This window comes from Narcine bancroftii, chromosome 1 (genome assembly GCF_036971445.1).
Source record: "Narcine bancroftii isolate sNarBan1 chromosome 1, sNarBan1.hap1, whole genome shotgun sequence".
NCBI classification, from domain to species: Eukaryota; Metazoa; Chordata; class Chondrichthyes; order Torpediniformes; family Narcinidae; genus Narcine; species Narcine bancroftii.
In genome coordinates this window covers 18766734-18787407 of record NC_091469.1, presented here as the reverse complement: position 1 = coordinate 18787407, position 20674 = coordinate 18766734, and the positions used below count along the sequence as shown (strand labels likewise).

The 20674-nt window shown below is 38.2% G+C and overlaps 1 protein-coding gene across 2 annotated transcripts in view; it reads right to left on the bottom strand.

Moving 5' to 3' along the window:
• Positions 1 to 20674, bottom strand: part of LOC138755386 (leucine rich adaptor protein 1-like) — a 322011-nt gene that overhangs the window by 278342 nt on the left and 22995 nt on the right. Inside the window, exon 2 of one of the 2 annotated variants that reach the window (XM_069921276.1) lies at positions 16928 to 18580. The exons of the other annotated variant lie outside the window; for it this stretch is intronic. Coding sequence (XP_069777377.1) covers positions 18191 to 18580 — 390 coding nt within the window. The 3' untranslated portion in view covers positions 16928 to 18190. Of the gene's footprint in view, positions 1 to 16927; positions 18581 to 20674 lie in introns of those variants that run through there. 2 annotated transcript variants of the gene reach the window in all.

The following is a 20674-nucleotide window of genomic DNA, read 5'->3' as shown; positions in this document are numbered from 1 at the left end:
GGATACTCCCTCTGTAGCGTCCTCCCATTCTATAGCTGTGATACTATCCCTGACCAGTAATGCTACACCCCCTCCTCTTTTAGCTCCCATCCTATTCTTTTTAAAACACCTAAATCCCGGTTCCTGCATCAGCCAATTCTGCCCTTCCTCCAGCTAAGTCTCTATAATGGCTACAACATTGTAGTTCTAAGTATTGATCCATGGTGTAAGCTCATCTCCTTTATTCCTAACACTCCTAGTGTTGAAATAGACATATTTCAAACCATTTGACTACATTTATGTTTCATCCCCTCCCTGTCCTTCCTCATAAATTTGGAGCACATTGTACCCTATTCTCTGCACTCACATTTTGGTTCTCAACCCCCTGTCAAATTGTTTAATCACTCCTCAACAGCTCTAACAAATCTGCCCAGCAGAATATTTGTGCCTTTCCAGTTCAGGTACAACCTGTCCTTTTTTGTACAGGTCAGATCTTCCCCAGTGATCCACAAATTTGAACCCCTGCCCCCTTCACCAACTCTTCAGCCACACAGCAGTGATATCTTTGAAACATGTATCAAGTTAGAAGGGAATGAGACCTTGGTAAAGTGTGTGTTCAGGCTCCTTACCATTCGACGTGGGTGATCATGTCTCTCCATCCATCATAGTTCATGACCTTTCGAATTGTAGTTGTTGCCTCCCCCATTTCCAACCATGATGTTAATCCATCCATCACTTTCATTCTCTGTCTGCTTCTGCTTCTTTTTCCTTCCAGATTTCCAATTATAACTAAACATTCTAATGTATCTCTTCACATGATGTGTCCAAAGAATTTTGATTGCTGTTTTCTGATTCTTTTAAGTAATTTATGTTTTGTTTTAGTTATTTGGAGAACTTCTCCATTTGCTATCCTGCCCATATATGCTATGCATAGCATTCTTCTGAGAAACAAAATCTCTGCTGCATTGCTTCTTTTTTTCCATTGCATTTCTGATGGTCCATGATGATAAGGTACACAGACAATACTCAGATTTTAGATTTATTATCAGGGTACATACATGACATCACATACAGCCATGAAATTCTTTTTCCTTCAGGCAATGCAGAATTACCACTTGTTGGTAGTGCAAAAGAAACTTGTACTCAACATACTCATTTAAACAAATAAAAAAATGTAAACAAACTGACTGTGCAAAACAGAGAGAAAGAATATCAATAAAGTGCACAATTAAGAGTCCTTAAATGAGACCCTGAATGAATTTGTTGTTGAGGAATCTGATGGTGGAGGGGTGCAGCTGTTCCTGAACCTGGTGGTGTGTGTTTTGTGATGCCTATATCTCTTTGCTGATGACAGCAGTGAGAACTGGACATGTGCTCAGTGGTATGGATCCTTGATGATTGTTGTTGCTCTTTGACGGTTGCATTCCCTATAGATATTTTCGATGGTGGGGAGGATTTTACTTGTGATGTCCTGGGCTGTTTCTATTACCTTTTTGAGGGATTTACGCTCAGGGATATAGGTGTTCCAAATCCAGACCTTGATGTAGCCGGTCAGCACACTTTCCACCACACATCTGTAGAAAGTTGCCATGGTTTCCAACGTCATACCCAACCTCCACAAACTCCTGAGAAAGTAGAGGTGTTGACGTGCCTACAATATTCCTTTTACTCCAAACAAAGTACAGCATATTATGGCCACATACTGGTTACTGCTTATTGAAGTGTTCCCAAATCTATCTAAGCTCCTGCTTCCCACAGGTGAACCTTTTGAAGATAGGCTACTCCATCTCAAGCTTAGTTAATGGTGAAATGTGCAGTGAAGCAAGGAGCTTGCATACAAACTATGAGCAGGAATAGGAGCATACATACAAACTAATAGTAAGAGTAGGCCACATAAATGTTTTCCCCAAACCATGATATTTTGCAAAGCTATCATCAATGCATCAATTAACTCACTCATCATTTCTTTTCAGAATCCAAGATGAAACTTATCAGTGACTTGTCAGCAGACATCTCCAATAATCTACTCAATGTGATTGTAATTTTCCTGAGCCCCCCTCTTTTCTAATTCCTGATATACAGCCTTTTCTGGAATGTTGATTGTATACTCTATTGACAAGGGGCCCATGGACACTTTTTCTACATTTGAAGGAATATCATCTTCAATGTAACATACTGAGTGAGCCAAAAAAGTAAAGTAAAATAGATAAGGACAATTTATGAAAAAAACATGTTAATGGGAAATCCCCAAAGTGAATGGAGTTGAACTACAGTGAATGAACTGTACTACCTTCTGTATGCTAAGTTCTGGTGAGAAACTTCTGATCCTTGTAAAGTGCTTGCAACTGTCATATGAATATGAAACAGCAAGATATTAAAGTGATTGACAATAATTTATAAAAATAAATTTTGTCCGATGGGAGTATTATAGCCAATAAGGTTTACCCAAGGCAGAACATTGCTATTGAGAACATTTTTCATAATAACATCTAGTCTGATTCAAAACTAAATTGAACTGTATTGTTTGTTGTCACATACATAGATGCAGTGAAAAACTTTGTTTTGCATGCTACCCAGGCAAATTAATCCATTCTTCAGTACAGCATGGGTGCCAAAATAAAACAAAAGGATATGGTTTAGTGTTACATTAAATCAAAGAGTTCAAGGTATATGTTGCTAGGATATGGAGAAAAGTACAGTTAAACAGTGCAGGGGCATATTTTTATGAATGAATGATCTGTTTAAGAGTAGGATAATAGCAGGAAAAAAACTGTCCTTGAATTTGGAGATTTGTATATTCACATTCGCTTAGATCAATCTTACTGATTCACTTCACTTTGCTTTTGAATTCATATTGATCCCATCATTATTTGAAATAATTTTTATCAAATTTCCTAAATTTTAAACCTCCATAAAAATCGTCTCTAAGATAAGATTAGTTAGAATTGGTAAGTTGTGGCTCTACTCGATCTCTTTTTCTCAGGCTTTGGAGGAGACTAAAATGAAAATAAAATTAAATAGAAGATATTCAAATGTGGCTTATGTGTTAATCAGGCATTGATGTGGTGAAGATGATTTTAACAGAACTGTACAACTATGCTGTTTTGTGCATCACAATTGAAATGTTTCCCATCTGATCTGTAAATCTATGGACACCGTGGTTGAGATAAAAACACGAAATCCTAGAGAACCACAACTGGTCAAACAGTGTCCTTTATGTAGCAAAGGAAAAGATATAGAACCGATGTGTTGGGCTTGAGCCCTTCATCAAAGTATGAGAAAATGCCAGCAAGCGTCCGAGCAAAAGAGTGGGGGGGGGGGGGTGGTGGTGGGAAAAGCAGGAGATGATAGGTGGAGAAAGGAGGTGGGGGGAGAAACAGCAGCAATGAGGGGAGAGGGGATTGCAGGGCTGGGTGGGTGAAAGAACTGGAAAGACAGGAAAAGGGGAGAGGGAAAAAAAAGGCAAGTAGGTTAAATGGAAAGCAGTAAAGTCAACGTTCATGCTATGTGGCTGGAGGGTGCCAAGGTGGAAAATAAGGTGTTATTCCTCCAATCTGTGGGTGGTCAGCGTGGGACAGAACATAAGGCCATGGACAGACATGTGAGTGCAGGGTGTGACCCGGAATTGAAATGATTGGCCACTGGGAAGTCGCTGTGGTTATGAAAGGAGCGGAGATGCTGAGCGAAGTGATCTTTCGGTCTGCAACTGGCCTCTCTGAGGTAGAGTATGCCACAAAGAGTGTATTGAATGCAGTAATTAGTCCACTGGATGTACAAGTGAAGTGCTGCTTCACACAAAAGGCCTGTTTGGGGCCCTGGACCATGGTGAGGGAGGTGGTGTGGGTGCAAGTGTTGCATTCCTGTGGATACAGAGGAATTTGCCAGGGGAATGATGGTTGGGGAGGGATGAGTGCATGAGGGAATCACGGAGTGAGTGGCCCCTGTGGAAGGCCGAGAGGGGAGGAGAAGGAAAGATGTTTCTGGTAGCAGGATCCTGTAGTAATTGCGGATGATGTGTTGATTGTGGAGGCTGGTGGGGTGGTAAGTGAGGATGAGGGGGATACTATGTTCATTGTGTCCAGGGGCAGAGGGGGCCAGGGAAGATGAAAGGGAAATGGAGAAGATGTGGATGAGGGTTGATTTGATGGTGATGGAGAGGAAGTCCCATTTGTGGAAGAAGACAGATATTTTGGAAGATCTGGATTGGAAGAATTCATCTTGGGAACAGATGCAGTGGGGATGGAGAAATTGAGAGAAGGGGATGGAATCCTTGCAGGGAATCCTTGAGAAGAACTGTCGTCTAGGTAGTTGTGGGAGTTGGAGGGTTTATATTATATATCAGTGGAAAGCTTGTCTCCTGCGACAGAGAGATCCAGGAAGGAGAGAGTGTTATCAGAGACAGACCAGGTGAATTTGAGATCAGGGTGGAAGTTGAACGTGAAGTGAATGAAGCTGACAAACGTATCATGGGTGCATGAGGCAACCCCCAATGTAGTCATCATTAAACCAGAAGAAGAGTTGGGGGTTGGGGAGTCTTGCCTGTGTAGGCTTGCAGCATGGATCGCTCTACAAAGCCTACAAACAGGAAGGTGTAGATGGAAACCATGTGGGTACCCATGGTTCCTCCTTTGATTTGGATGAAGTGGGCTGACTTGAAGGAGAAGTTATTTAGAGTGAGGATAAGTTATGCCAGGTGGAGAAGGGTGGTGGTCGAGGGTGACTAGTTGGGTTTTTGGTCTAAAAAGAAATGCTTTCAGACCTTCTCTTTTGGGGGATAGAGGTATAAAGGGATTGAACATTCTCTGTGAAGATGAGGCAGTCCAGTTTGGGAAATCTGAAGTTATTGAGGAGATGGAGGGCATGCAAGGTGTCATGGATGTAGGAGGGGAGGGATTGGGCCAGAGGAGAAAGGATACAGTCAAAATGGGGCAGGAGCAGGCAGAAATATTGGGTCTGCCCGGATGGTTGGGTTTGTGTATTTTGAGTAGGAGGCAGAAGCTGGCAGTGTGGGGGTGGGAAAGAATGAGGTTGGTAGCCATGGAGGGAAAATGGCGAGAGGTGATGAGGTTGGAGATGGTCTTGGAGAGAGTGGCTTGATGTCTCCAAATGCCCTATCTCATCTGAATCCTGTGAGAGAGGAGAAACCCAGGATAATTACAAGCAAGCAGAACCTGAAAAAATCTTCTCCTTGCTGATTATAGCTGGTTGAGAAGATGACTTGGCTCAATGATATTACCCAGAAACCGTGCAAGGGTATTTCTGCTTCAAGAAGAAACAATGTCTTCAACAAATCACCAGTCACCATTGGATGATGATGTTTTTGAAAATAAGATCCTAATAACATCAATCCTGTTTGCAAAGGCTGTGATCAGAGTTGTTAGTCTGCTTTAACCATTTGGTTGATGTATACTGCAAGCATAAAGGTCATATTTAATTATCTTATGAACTTTGACCACATCGCCACAAATATAAAGGTCAGTATTCCAAAGAGTTAAAGGTTTTTGATAAACAGTTTTGACTTATAAGAGTGACTGTGGTGACCAACGCATTTGGTGTTTAGGTGAACCAGCTCCGATTGTAATGCGTGCAATGCTACGTGACCATATATCTTTCCAACTGATGCTACTTGAACAGCTAAGGAAGTTGAGGAGAACAAGGCTAACAACTCCCATCTTGATAATATTTTACAGGAGCGTAATTGAGAGTGACCCAGCCAGCTGATGTAGATTTCTTCAAGGAAACTTTCAAAACTAGGGAAAGATGCTAAGTTCAGATTGGCAATACCTGATTCTGTAAGAACAAATAAAACATTTAAATAAAAGTTTAAGATTGTAAAAGTAAATGTTCTCTGAAGTAATACATAAAACTTTGCTGAAGATGGGAGGAAATATTCAGCCAGTGGAGTGCTTAGCTTGTATCAGCTGTTTGAATAAAGTTGTGTTTGAATAAAATAGTATCACCCAGGATGATACCACTTGCCATTAGGATGACTCTCTTACAGAGGTCCATGGGGGGGAGGGGGGGCAGGGGGTGCCGTGACACCAGAAGTGACCGGACAACCTTAGTGACACCACTGTGTATATTAGTAAGGCTTTATCTGTAAACTTTGGAAGGGAGTTTTAATTATCTCTAATGCTATTGTTTGTCTTTTGTGTGGCTCCGTGGAGGTGGAGGAATCTACAGATGAGGCAATGGTTAAATATTTTCAAAGAACGTGACTGACAATACATAAAATTCTTCAAGGTTTATGCTGTATATTTATGCGTGAAGTTTGTTCAGTGCAAGTACAGCATAATATTTTTGTCTTTTAAACTGTTTATTTGTAGTGCAGGTGTTTTAATTAGGCATTGTAAGAGTGAATCTCAAACAACCAGAAAACTCATTTATCTGGCATCTACCAATTCCCTCTGGTGCCCGATACCAGGGGATTTACAGTAACTCAAACACAACTCAACTCATCCCACTTATGTAGTAAACATAGTAAAATTTATGAAGAAGTTGTTGGAGCTGGAGGAACTTAGTGATAAATAGAGAATGGATAGGCTGGGAATCTCTTTTTTATAATATAGAAGGCTGAAGCATGATCTTTAAATATATATAAAAACTCCGTCACAGTTATCATAATGCTCTTACAGCAGCAGCAAGCTGGGTTGGAATATGGCACTGTAAGGAGTTTGCAGGTTCTCCCCATGACTGTGTCGGTTTCCTCTGGGTGCTCTGTTTTCCACCGACATTACTAAGATGTTAGTAAGTTAATTGGGTGTATTTGGGTAGTGCAGATTCATGGGCCAGAAAGGTCTGTTACTTTGCTGAATCCCTAAATTAATAAATTAAAACCATGAAGGGCACAGATAAAGAGTATGGTGACAGTCCTTTTACCAGGGGAGGGGAGTCCAAAATTAGAATGCATAAAATTAAGGTTAAAGGGGATCTGAGGGGAAAATTTCTTGCACAGAGTGTGATGGAACGAGCTACAAAGGAAATTGTTGCAATGGGCTCGATTGCAGCATTTGAAAGACATTTGAACAGGTACATGGACTGAAAAGCTTTATGAAGATATGGGTGTAGCTCACATAGACAAACATGCTTGGTAAGGACAAGTTGGATAGAAGGGCCTCTTTCCATGCTGTATGAGTTATCAAATTACATTTTCAGATCGTTGGAAAACAATAGTCCAATGAAATGAATGATGATAATTATTGTTATCAGAACTGCTCCAGAGAACAATTTAGTTGCTGTCAGCACATTATGCATAAAAAAAATCACTAGCCTTACTAATATACAGAAAAGCAGGTTTTACCAGATTGTGGTTAACTGAGTTTTTTTTGCTGAATAAACTCTTAGTGTTTCCTTTTGACTTTATTATGCGCTCACATGATTTACAGGTTATAAGAGTAACACATTGTCAGGATGGTGAATGTCAGTAAAAAGTCAATTTTAAAAAGATGAAAAGCTCAAATGAGACTAAAATGTACAAGGCAGAATCAAATTCCCAATGAGAACATTGGGAAGCTGCCAAAATTGTCTTTGAGAGTTTCAAAGGAGAATCCTCTGCAGTTTCACAAGGAGGAGAGAGAGAATGCTCCAGCAATATTCCCAGAGAACTGAGGGATCCACTGAGCTGAGATGGATTGGCAAGCAAATCAAAACCATGATTAAAAGTAGCTAATATTAACCTAATGCTAAGTTACTGTGTGTATCTCTGTTCTGAAGTGTTCAAGGCTTCCAGCTAAGAGTAACTGAAGGGACAGTAGCTATTTAAGTAGCTGAAATAGGGTCACAAGAAGGGTATGACTTCCGTGAGATGTTTTGCTGTTTGTTCTTTGGCTCTCCAGCTTCTGTCTACGACCTTACTGTTTTTATTTCAGATTTCTCACAACTACAATTACTTTTAGATTTTCATACAAAAAGAAATGTTGGCCATGAGAAATTCCTTTGACACTTGCTTATATAAAAAAAATCACAACTTCAGAGCAAAAATCTTTCATCAATTGGCAATCTATCAAATAATTTTGGCATTTTAGTTGGAATATGAGGAACCATCAGTTCAATCTGAATTAATCCACAGTAATGTGGTGCCACTCCATAAATTACAAAATTTTAATCATCTGCACTGGAAGCCTCTGGACAATATTTGTCCCTTTTATGCCACCACACTTGCATCGAGTCCACACTGCTGAAGATCCAGCTGCGCTGGGTGGGTCACGTCTCCAGAATGGAGGACCATCGCCTTCCCAAGATCGTTTTATATGGCGAGCTCTCCACTGGCCACCGTGACAGAGGTGCACCAAAGAAGAGGTACAAGGACTGCCTAAAGATATCTCTTGGTGCCTGCCCCATTGACCACCGCCAGTGGGCTGATCTCGCCTCAAACCATGCATCTTGGCGCCTCACAGTTTGGCGGGCAGCAACCTCCTTTGAAGAAGAGCGCAGAGCCCACCTCACTGACAAAAGGCAAAGGAGGAAAAACCCAACACCCAACCCCAACCCACCAATTTTCCCCTGCAGCTGCTGCAACCGTGTCTGCCTGTCCCGCATCGGACTTGTCAGCCACAAACGAGCCTGCAGCTGACGTGGAATTTTACCCCCTCCATAAATCTTCGTCCGCGAAGCCAAGCCAAAGAAGACTTGTTAAGAGTTGTATCATGAGACTATTGGCTTTCTTGACACAACAGTGCTTAGTGACAAATATTCCAGATGAAATTCTTTTTTTTTAAACTTTATTTAAAATTTTATGACATGAATAAAATAAAAATTACATTTAAAGAAATAATAAAAAATAAGATAATAAAAATTAGAATACTACATCATTAAACTACACAAATTAACCCCCCCAATAATCATAACACAACATTAATCGTCTAATTTAAAATTAATCCAACCCTCCCCCCCAAAATAAAGAGTGAAGAATTAATTAACAATGTTGTAAATAAAATAGAAAAAAACCCACTTACAAAAAAAGGATAAAACTTAACAACAACAAAAAATTACTAACAACAAAAAAAATATCAATACTAAAATAATACCCTTAAACATATATTTAAATCAAACATAATTCATGTATTTAACAAATAAAATCCACTTTAAAACTAAATTCAAATATTAAAATCATATATCAACCACATATCTGTTATACAAAAAATCATAATTAATAATACATACATACATACAGAATTTATTCCAGATGAAATTCATCAGTAACTTTTCTCCCTGAAACATAAAAGGCTGAAGGAGGATGAGGGGAGGGGAAAGTGGGGCAAGGGAGACCACATACAGGTAATTAAAACTTTCTTTCTTTGGCTTGGCTTCGCGGACGAAGATTTATGGAGGGGGGGGGTAAATGTCCACGTCAGCTGCAGGCTCGTTTGCGGCTGACAAGTCCGATGCGGGACAGGCAGACACGGTTGCAGTGGTTGCAGGGGAAAATTGGTTGGTTGGGGTTGGGTGTTGGGTTTTTTAAACTATGTGCGGCATAAATAGGGAAATAGTCACAGGCTTTTTCTCAGAGCAGGTGAATCAAAAATTAGATGGCACATAACTACAGTGAGAGGAGAAAGATTTAAAGGGTCTGAAGAGGTAGGTACCTTCTTCACATGTGGGTATATAGCTCAACCAGCCAAAGGAAATAGTAGGAGCAGGGACATTTGCAACACACATTCAAAACACATTTAGATAGATACATGGACAGGAAAGCTTCAGAGCGCTATGGGCCAAACATATGCAAATAGGAACAGCTTTATCAGCATGCTAAAGTTGATAAGCTGATCACTTCAGTTAGGCTGAAGTGACTGTTTCCATGCTGTGGATTTCTAGTATGTTAAAAATGTGCCTATTCTTCTTCCAAAAAAAAACTAGCATTCCTTCATAACATCTACACGTGCACCATTGAAAGAATCCTATGGGAGTGCATCAGGAATGGCTCCATCAAAAACAACAAGAAACTAGAGGGTTTTGAGCATGGCTCAGTCCATCACACATACCCTCTTCCCCATCCACTGACTCAATCTATAATCCCTGCTGCCTTGGAAAAGCAGTCAGCAGATAAAAGACATTCTAATTCAGCCACTCTCTCTTCACTCCCCTCTCATCAGGAAGAAGATTCATCGGTATGAGATCACATGCCTGCAGATCCAAGGACAGTTTCTTTCCTGCCACTATCAGACTTCTGAATGAACCCCAAGATAGAAAAATAATGTTGTCTTTACTCTGTTTCAACTCTTCTAGCTCTGCAATTTTGTAATTTTGTTCTGTTTCTTATGTACTGAGTATGAGATGTCAACTTGTCTACTCTCATACCAATCTCTGTCACTGCAATTTCAATACATATGACAATTAACTTGAACTTAAATGCTTGCATTAATAAATTACCTTAATTGTTCAAATTATTAACAATGGCCAGTGTCTTTGAGATGGAGTATAATATTGAAATAGAGTTGCATCACGACAAAACAACAACTGTGTACAGTATGTTACTGTACGCAGATCATCTACGGTTTCAGCTGTCTCCAATAGCCATTAGCACTGTATCATATCAGAAGTTAAACTGTCAGAAATTCAACATTGAAAAATAAAGGAAAAAGGAAAAAGCTGTAAAATTCATCCCAAGAGCATGGATTTTAACTGACTGAATTATCTAACTTAGATATACTGTAACTGCTTATAAAATGTATTCAAAATGACCCATAAGATATAAAATGCATGAGTTGTTTGCTCATAAAAATATTCCTTGGCACCCATGGAAGCTTAAAAGCTGTGGCTGCAATAAATTAATACCTATCGAGACTTCAGTCAGAACATGTATGATTGGATAAAATATTATTGCTGGAATGTTCAACTTCCTTTTGTTCATCTACAGATATATGTTAATGTACATTATGCACCCTGCCAAATAGTGAAACTATCCTAATATTGGCTACCAAGAAATAATCTAATACATTGAAAACAAAAAAAAGCTTAATATTTGTCAGCTACTTGAGTAAAACTGCATTTTAACTTTTTTTTAATACTTTAAGGCATATCATGTGAATCCTCTGAAATTTTGAGACCACGAATCTGGGAAAACCTACTACTTGGTCTCTACTTGTGCAGCTTGAACCTTTAACTAATGGAAGGCTTCCAACCCCCAAGCGGAGTCAACATCCTTTGCTGTTTCTTCTTCACCAGAATCTGTGTGCACCTACTGTCAAATGAGGGTATCATCTCCACTCTAATGAGACAAATTGAACAAAAATTGCATTGTTACTGCTCTAATGCTTTGAATTTCATTTAATGGCCCAATACAAAATCCAGAGCTAACAGATCGAATACGAAGAAATTACATTGTACTGATTACATTCAAGGGTCAGACCCATGCCTTCGACACACCATCTGAACACAATCACTGGAAAAGATTATCAGGTTGACAGAGAAAACAAGTTTTTTTTTAGCATCTCTTCTGACCCCTGGGAATCTGCGTGGCCCATGGCGACATCATGTGTGGAGGAACATTTGGGATGGTATTGAAAACTACAATTTGATGCATGAGAAACATGCAGAATCCCAGCCAAATTACAGATAACCTGCCTGTCCTGTCAGACAAGCACCATTTATGGAAGAGTCTATATTTTTACATATATCTGTCCTGCACCATCTCCATATCCTATGTATCTGTCCAACATCATCTCCAAAACTTTGACCTTGTTTCCAAGACATTTACATAAAAGGACTTGCCATATTTTTGTAGGTTCAAAGTTGCTTTGTTTATTCCAATTGTTCAAGTTTACAATTCTTTGCATTATCATCTGCCATCTGTTGCCCTGTTTCCAAGTCTATTTATCTTCTGATGTTCACTATTTTTATCCATTATCTTCTGAGATCTTAAACTCATCATTTAATTTCCAAGTTTTGCTTACATTAAGAAATTTCAAAAAGATGAAATGTAAATGTATATCTTAAAATGGATGAACTGTGATAAATGAATATCAACAACTCCAAATTAGTTCTTTACTGGACGGTGAAATTAATAATCAAAAGACACTTGGAGATTCAATCTGTCAATTTTGTTGCTGTATTTTTCCATTAATACATTTGTCTTTGACTTATTTTTTTGTGTTTGACTTTGACAAACCGTCCTGAGCAAACAGGCCATCTGCTCTGTGACTGATACTTTACCCGAAGCCCATGGAGTCAATGACCTTAAAAGTACAGAGAATGGATGTTCACCCATGAAATGAGCTTTCCCTGTGCAAAGAGGTGTGCATCAATATTTGCTGCATATTGATTTATTTCTGATAAGGAAACAAAATAAACTACATTAAAATCTCAGGAATGTGTGCATTTCTACTTTATCTCTGGAACTTATTAATGTGTTTTCCAAACATTCTTCCATTTACAAATTGCTTATACCATCAACCATGGATTTGACAAAACTGCAATTTAGCTATATTAAATATTTAATCCTATAACATTAATCAGGTTAGCTTGATTTAATCAGCTAAACACATTAAAATATTTCAGAAATTCTGTTCTTTCATATGATTAAATGCAAGATAAGCATACACTCTCAGATAAATTCAATGGTTCTATACCAAGATATTCTAATTTTCATTTTAAGTATTGTGAAGGATCAATTTACCTATCTCTGTATTATAATTAATAAAAGTTATAAACGTATTTTAAGGAAACATTTTCTACTTTATTTAATCAGCTCAAATTACTGCTATCAAGATGGCCACCTGTATTTACTTCCATGATTGGTGACATCAATTCTATTAAAATTAATATTTTACTTACATTTTTGTATCTTTTCCAATCCAGATCAATTTTCCTTCCCATATCGTTTTTTTTTTAACTAACTTGATTCACTTATACCTTGCTACATATGCCAAGGAAAACTCCCCCATTAAATAAAGTTCATCAAAAAGCAAAAAGGAATGGTGGATTGGCATTTCTTAATTTTAGATTTTATTATTGGGTGATCAATATACGTAATTTGCATCTTTTGTTATACTTCGATAATCTATTTGACCACCCTTCATGGCTAGAAATGGAACTGAATTTTACTAAAAGTACTTCTATATTGAGAATTCTAGAGTCCTATAATTAGGCATAGTTTGAGTATATGGCCACAATTTAGAAGGTTTTTTTAAATTTCAGAGCTTTTCTCTTGCCAGCTGTATTATATCTTAACATCTTTTTCAACCTTTTTTGCAAGACTCTGCTTTTAATGACTTTCACAGTTTGGGTATTAAATATTTTAAAGACCTTTCATTCACAACAATTTGGCATATTTTGAACAATTTGTAGTGGGACGCCGCTGCAGCAATTGGGCTGGCGTTCCGGGTTGCAAGCACATCCAAGAGACAGCAGCATTGGCCCCGGCACGTGAACCGGCGGCTAAGGCAGCATAGGAGCCGGCATCCGCAATATGGCGCTGGCCCCACTGCACAGCCAACAGATAGGGACAGTGCGTGGGGAAGAAGGTATTATCATGTAAGAATGTACCCGCACACGGGTAATCCACGATTGTATCATGGGCAGTGATGTCTGCAAATGGTGGAAAACAATGGGAACACAAATGCTATAAAAGTTGGGCTTCAACTCCAACAAACCAGAGCTATACCTGACTATATTTGTACATCTTTACTTTGAATAGCATGCGGTTACAAATTAGTGGTAAAATTTAACTTATCAACCATTCATTTTTTTTAGATATTTACAAGTTAGACATTTTGTTCAATCTCAGATCCTTGATTTTCTGCAAACCCCTGAGGCAAACATCCTTGACAGACTTTTTGAATTACAACTTTCTCATAATGGTTTTATATCTTTTATTTATAATAATTTGCTTGATTTAAGAATGCCCTTGTTAGTTAAAATTGAGGATTGGGAACAGGATTTGAATCTTTCATTTTCAGATGAGGTGTGGTATTCTATCAGTAATCTGATTAATATGACCTCCTTTTGTGCCCAACATTGTTTGTTGCAATTTAAAGTGGCCTTAGAGTACATATGTCTAAAGTTAAATCACCTCATTTTTATTCAGATATAAATCCTCTATATGACAAATATAAAATTGGTGATGCTTCTTTGGTTCACATGTTCTAAATTTGCCCTAGTTTAGAAAAAAAAATTGGAAAGACATCTTTCAAACATTATCAATGTTTCTCAAATCCAAATTACACCCTTGCCCTTTTCAGGTGCTCTTTTCAAATAATTTCAAGAAGATAATGTTTTACTGACTACTGACTCAAAACCAAATTTCAACTTTTACTTCATTGATGGCCAGATGTGCAATTTTTATTAAATGGAAAGACAGTACTCCACCTACACATGCACAATGGATAAGTGATATTATGTCTTGTTTAAGTTTAGAAAAAAAGTAGATATGCCATAAACTTTCAAATGATATGGGGCCCATTTATGGACTATTATAATCTAAAGCAAGGGTGGCCAACCTTTTTATTTAATTTTTTTTAATTTAGACATACAGCATGGTAACAGGTCATTTCGGCCCATGAGTCTGTGCCACCCAACTAACCTTAACCCCCGGCATGGACTCGTGGGCTGAAATGGCCTGTTACCATGCTGTATGTCTAAATTTAAAATAATAAAATTAAAAGGTTGGCCACCCCTGACCTAAAGTAATAGGGTTGTTCTGAAGCTTTGATTCTGTCTTGTCCATCTCTGGTTTATTGTTACTTGATGTTAACCTTGCTTCCTGGTAGGGGTTCTGAATTATAAGGATTTTTGTTTTTTTTTAAATTTTCAATACAGTACAGTATATAACTGTACTGTTAAATAGAGTATCAACATCAATAAAAATATTAAAAAAATAAAAGGTAAATTAGAAATTTTAGTCCAATTTCTCGTGCCATTGGATTATTAAATTACATTTAAAGCAGAACAATAAATTATGATTTGACACCTTATTTTTAATGTTAGCAAGGGCAATATCCTTGCAATTTTGTAACTTTTAGTAACCTTTGCACACTTGATAATTTGAATTTCAAAATTTTAGTAATTAAGATTGAAACAATTCAGCAGGTGGTTTCATAATTCCCGTGTGTGTGTGATTCTGGTCTTCCATTTCAGCCTTCTTTGTTCTTTGATCACCATTGCTTCTTAGAAAGATGATATAATTTTGATGGAATCTCATGATATCACTCATGAAGACAATTTCTTTACCAGAATGCATTTTGCCATTAGTTTGAAAGTTGAATCTCATCAAAAGTGTTTAACTGTGTTTCTTTCCTGCTCACAGAGATACTCATAATTTTTTAATTATGCTAACCATCTTCCTCCAACATTTTTGAATATATTTGTTGAGGCAGCCCAAACTGCTTCACCAGTCTCTGGGAAATGCAGTTTCTCCTCATCAGCATAATTCTACCTCCTCCTATGGTACCTAGTTCTAGTCTCTCCTCTCAGTGGAAAAACCACTTTACTGCACTCATTTTTGAGATGCAATCCAAACATTTTTAGTCACCAAAAGCAAAAGCTTTTCAATCTTATTAACAAACAATTCAACTTAGGTTTAACCAGCTCATGTTAAAAAAATGTTCTGCAACTAATTATACCTTGAAGAAGAGCTCAGGCATGAACCATCGGCTACATATGTATCTTTACCTCCTGTGGATGCTGTGAAACTTGCTTAGTTCCTCCAGCATTTCTGTGTTTTTAACTACAATCACAGCATCTGAAGACTTTCTTATTTCACTTCAAATAATTCAACTTTTTTTAGTTCAAATTTAATTGCTTGTGATACTCAATTTTTAATTCAAGATTAATTGATGGAGATACTTTCTTACTTATTGGGCTGTGTTTCATTGCTTTCAACAGGATAAATGCTGGAAGTATGCAGTGCATTGAGAATGTTGGATTATGCTTCCTGACCTCAGGCACTAACTCGACACATGACTAATCTTGCCACAGCTACAAATCTATCCTTTTTTTTGTCCTCATGTAGAAACAAGGCAATATATTCAATTTGTACATGTTAGTGCATGGAATGGTAAATGTAAACTAATTTATCAATGATTATCCTTCATTTCTTCATACTGCAACAAGGCTTGCAGTATATGAAACTTGGGTTTCCTCAATAAATTAAATAATTCTGCAGCAGGAAACTTGCTTTACCTCCTGTGAATTGTCAACATTTTATTTTAATTAAATGTTGCTCAAAATTCCAGGATTGCTTTGCCTTTCTTGAGGAGTCTTTAAAATTTCCTGGCGATTCTCTGATCTAATTTTTTTAGAAGATGGATGCCAAGCAAGATTTAGATTTCAAACTAAAATGAAAATAATTTGTACCTGTATGATTAATTTGGAATGAAGGTTAAAGATCCATTGTAAAGAAGCCAAACCAATGCCTCTATTTTCTAAGTCTGAGGAGATTTAGCAAGTCATAGAATACTCTATTGAACTTCTGCAGCTGTTCTGTGGGAAAGTATACTGGCTGGTTGCATCATGGGCTAGTTTTGAACCTTGAGGGCCCAGGAATGCAGAAGGCTGCAGAAAGTGGCAAAGCTAGCTAAATCCATCACAGCACTGACCTCTACGTGAGGTGCCTTCTCAAGGGCCCCATCATTTCCTCTTCTCACTGCTATCTTTGGGCAAAAAGTACAGAACCTGAAGTTCAGAATCTCTAGATTCAAGAACAGATTTTCTCCAACAGTTAGCAGGCTCCTGAGCCTCCCCATACTACCTCAACCTTGATCATAAATTACTCTGTGACCACCAAAATATGTGTCTATACAATGAAATGACTTTTTTTTTTCTTTTTATATATTTATATATCTATTCTTTTACATTTATTACTGTTTTTTCTGTCTTTGCATGTTGTAGTAATTTAATATATTCTATTCTAGTTGGTGTATCTTATGTACTTGCTGAATGTCATTGTGTCTGTGCATTGTACATCAGATATTGTATATAATAATAAACTTTCATTACCAATCATCATACATGATTTACACATTTCTGAGATAATTTTTAATCTAATTTCAAACAAATGAGTAAAATTGCCAGTATTGCCATGGAATTTCATAGTTGAGGTTTTTTTTTAAACAACAATTTAAACATACAACAATCAACTCATGTCTCTCAGTTTTACTCAGGAAATTAGTTTATTGCTTTCATCAGTGTTTAATTTGATCTTGTGTCCCATTGTAAAAAGAAAATATCTTTATTACCTGGCATTATATTGGATTGCAATGAAAACCTTCCCACTCCTTACATTATACAATTTTAATAAATTATACCATAGTCCATCTCTTATGCCCAATATATTTTTCCACTTGCAAAAACATGAATGCAAAGAGTAGTTTTTAAAATAGGAATTGCTGACTTTAAGTAAAATGCACAAATTGCATTTAAAAAAGCACTTGAAATTGCATTGATCAAGTAGATATTTCAACCAATATCCAATTGCATTTTCAGAAATAAAACCTTCCATTGAGTGTAACATATTGTAAACATTTCTTTTTTTATATCTTCTCAATTAAGTCTCTTTTCTAATATATTTAAGAGGAGCAAATGGTAGTTTCCTTTATTCTGGGATAAATCTTTAATTATTAAAAAAATTAAAATCACATCCACCACCACCATATGTCACATGATTTAAAATACAATTAATAATGGGTTTAAAAACACTATATAGAAAATGTTGATAGTTTGGAACTATTGAACCACTTAATAGAATTGCATAGTCAATTTGATTTCTTTCCTAGATTTTTAAAAATAAATGGATGCACCACAAAAAAAAAGAGTTGAATTTCAAGATTCTTCCTTGAACCTGTGCAAGCACCAGAATTGGCTGGATGGCCAATTTTCTGACAGAGTTTCATTGGGCAAAGTGAATCAGGAATCCAAGGAAATGAATGAGAATTATACAAAAGTGACTGGTTTTGGGTGTATCTCCCATGAGCAAAACACCTTGAACTTTTTTTATATATATAATAATTTGACTGACTCTACCCAGTTTGGAATAACATTATGAATAAAAACTACTTAATATTTCAAAATACTGCTGATCACATTGTCACTTGCACTGAAATTCATCATGGCCACAGAGATGGAATTCAGTGAATTCTGATTATAATTAGCAATGTTACGTTGGCGATATCATTTGTTATACTTTTCCCTGGCAATTCAAAATTGACCATTTCATATCATGAACCAAACTCAACAACAGAGATAGTGAAGAGACATTATCTTCTTGATCTCTCGTAACTTATCCAAAATAATAATATCCATCATCGGAGTCATCCTTAGATTCCTTATTGATAATTTCACTTTTAAGTGAATCTGTTGTTAAATGTTCATCCGAGGAAGGATCAAAGTCTGAGGGTGTGCAGTGACCTGGTTGGTCATCACCCAGCGTGTCCAGATAACTTCCTACTGAAATTGAGTCAAGTTCATCACCACCATCTTGTAAGCTGTTCCAACTGCCTCGCAGTGAAGTGTTCTGGCTTTCCATCAAGCTGTAGGTGCTACTTGCCAAACTGCTGCCTCTGCTGGCTAACGTGCCCTTCTCTTCCATCATCCACTTGATGGATTCGATACCTTCATTGATGGAAAGCAGTTGATGCATCAGTTTGACATCAATTGCCCTGAGACAAGACTAGGGCAGAGAAAGGCAAATTAGTTACTTCACACAAATTAAATGACCTACTACAAGACAACAAAGCGACAGAAAGAACACATTTCTTGCACTACTGTCCAAATATGAATATTTATTATTACTCTTTCTTTTCTATTTGTTAGCCATCGTTTTCCCTCAATGGCATCTTAATTATGTTTAATTTGTGCTAGTATGTTTTACATAACTGGGAAGCTGTAACAAGTTAATACAAATGTACATTGCATTTACTGTATGTCTTTGACAATTAACTCTCATTTATTCACTGGTTTGACTGTGGAAACAGGACCTCTTCAAACAAAAATTTATAGGAATATGACTTTATATTTATTCCCAAGGTCCATCCTGAGTGCTACTAATTTTCCACAGAATTTCCTAAGTCAAACATTGTGTGACTGAAGTAGGGTGCACATTACTGGAATTACATTTTAATGTTTGCTCACTAGTTAAGTAAAGAAACCCTGGGTGAATTTTGAGTATCTCTTTGGCTTGGCTTCGCGGACGAAGATTTATGGAGGGGGTAAAAAGTCCACGTCAGCTGCAGGCTCGTTTGTGGCTGACCAGTCCGATGCGGGACAGGCAGACACGATTGCAGCGGTTGCAAGGGAAAATTGGTGGGTTGGGGTTGGGTGTTGGGTTTTTCCTCCTTTGCCTTTTGTCGGTGAGGTGGGCTCTGCGGTCTTCTTCAAAGGAGGCTGCTGCCCGCCAAACTGTGAGGCGCCAAGATGCACGGTTTGAGGCGTTATCAGCCCACTGGCGGTGGTCAATGTGGCAGGCACCAAGAGATTTCTTTAGGCAGTCCTTGTACCTTTTCTTTGGTGCACCTCTGTCACGGTGGCCAGTGGAGAGCTCGCCATATAATACGATCTTGGGAAGGCGATGGTCCTCCATTCTGGAGACGTGACCCATCCAGCGCAGCTGGATCTTCAGCAGCGTGGACTCGATGCTGTCGACCTCTGCCATCTCGAGTACCTCGACGTTAGGGGTGTGAGCGCTCCAATGGATGTTGAGGATGGAGCGGAGACAACGCTGGTGGAAGCGTTCTAGGAGCCGTAGGTGGTGCCGGTGGCCTGGAAGTCAGCCTGAAGAAAACTGAGGTCCTCCATCAGCCAGCTCCCCACCATGACTACCAGCCCCCCCACATCTCCATCGGGCACACAAAACTCAAAACGGTCAACCAGTTTACCTATCTCGGCTGCACCATTTCATCAGATGCAAGGATCGACAATGAGATAGACAACAGACTCGCCAAGGCAAATAGCGCCTTTGGAAGACTACACAAAAGAGTCTGGAAAAACAACCAACTGAAAAACCTCACAAAGATAAGCGTATACAGAGCCGTTGTCATACCCACACTCCTGAATTTTGAGTATACCAACTCTATAAATGTATGAAACAAATTGCTCTTCGTTGGACGGAATTTGCTGGACTGTACACCATTGGTGCTCTGATTGTGTAATCTTTTTGTCTCTTATTTTAATTGAACTGATACTGATTACAGGTCATTCTAACCAATGCAAAAACAAAAAAAAATCAGCCCACTTATAGTCACAATGTTAAATTGGACAAAAAAAAAACAAACTGCTGGAGGAACTACAGATAGTTCAGGTAGTATCTGTGTGGAGAAATTGACTTGATATTTTGGGCTGAGTCCTTAATCTTGACTGAAAAAAGTTGACAGTAGATGGCCAGCAAAATAAGGTGAGATTTGGAATGGGGAAAGAGCTGGCAAACAATAGGCAGATCCAGATAAGGAGGTGTTGATTGGCAGATGAAGCCAGGTGGGGGAGGGCAGGTGGAGATATTGAAAGAGGCTGGGAGGTGATGAGAGGAGATTATAAAAGGCTGGAGTTTATTGAATCTATTAAGAAAGGTGATGAGTGGGACCTGAAAAAGGAGGGATGGGCGTCAGATGGGAACAGTGGGGGAAAAGAGACACGGTGGGTGGAGAGTTTGGGGAGTGGGCTGATCGAGTGGGTGGGATAGGGAAAATACACTTGGGAAGGGTTTGGAAAGACGAGTGAGCATTTGGAGAAGTACAGACTTCTCAGGGATTGTCAGCTTGGTTATGTGTGG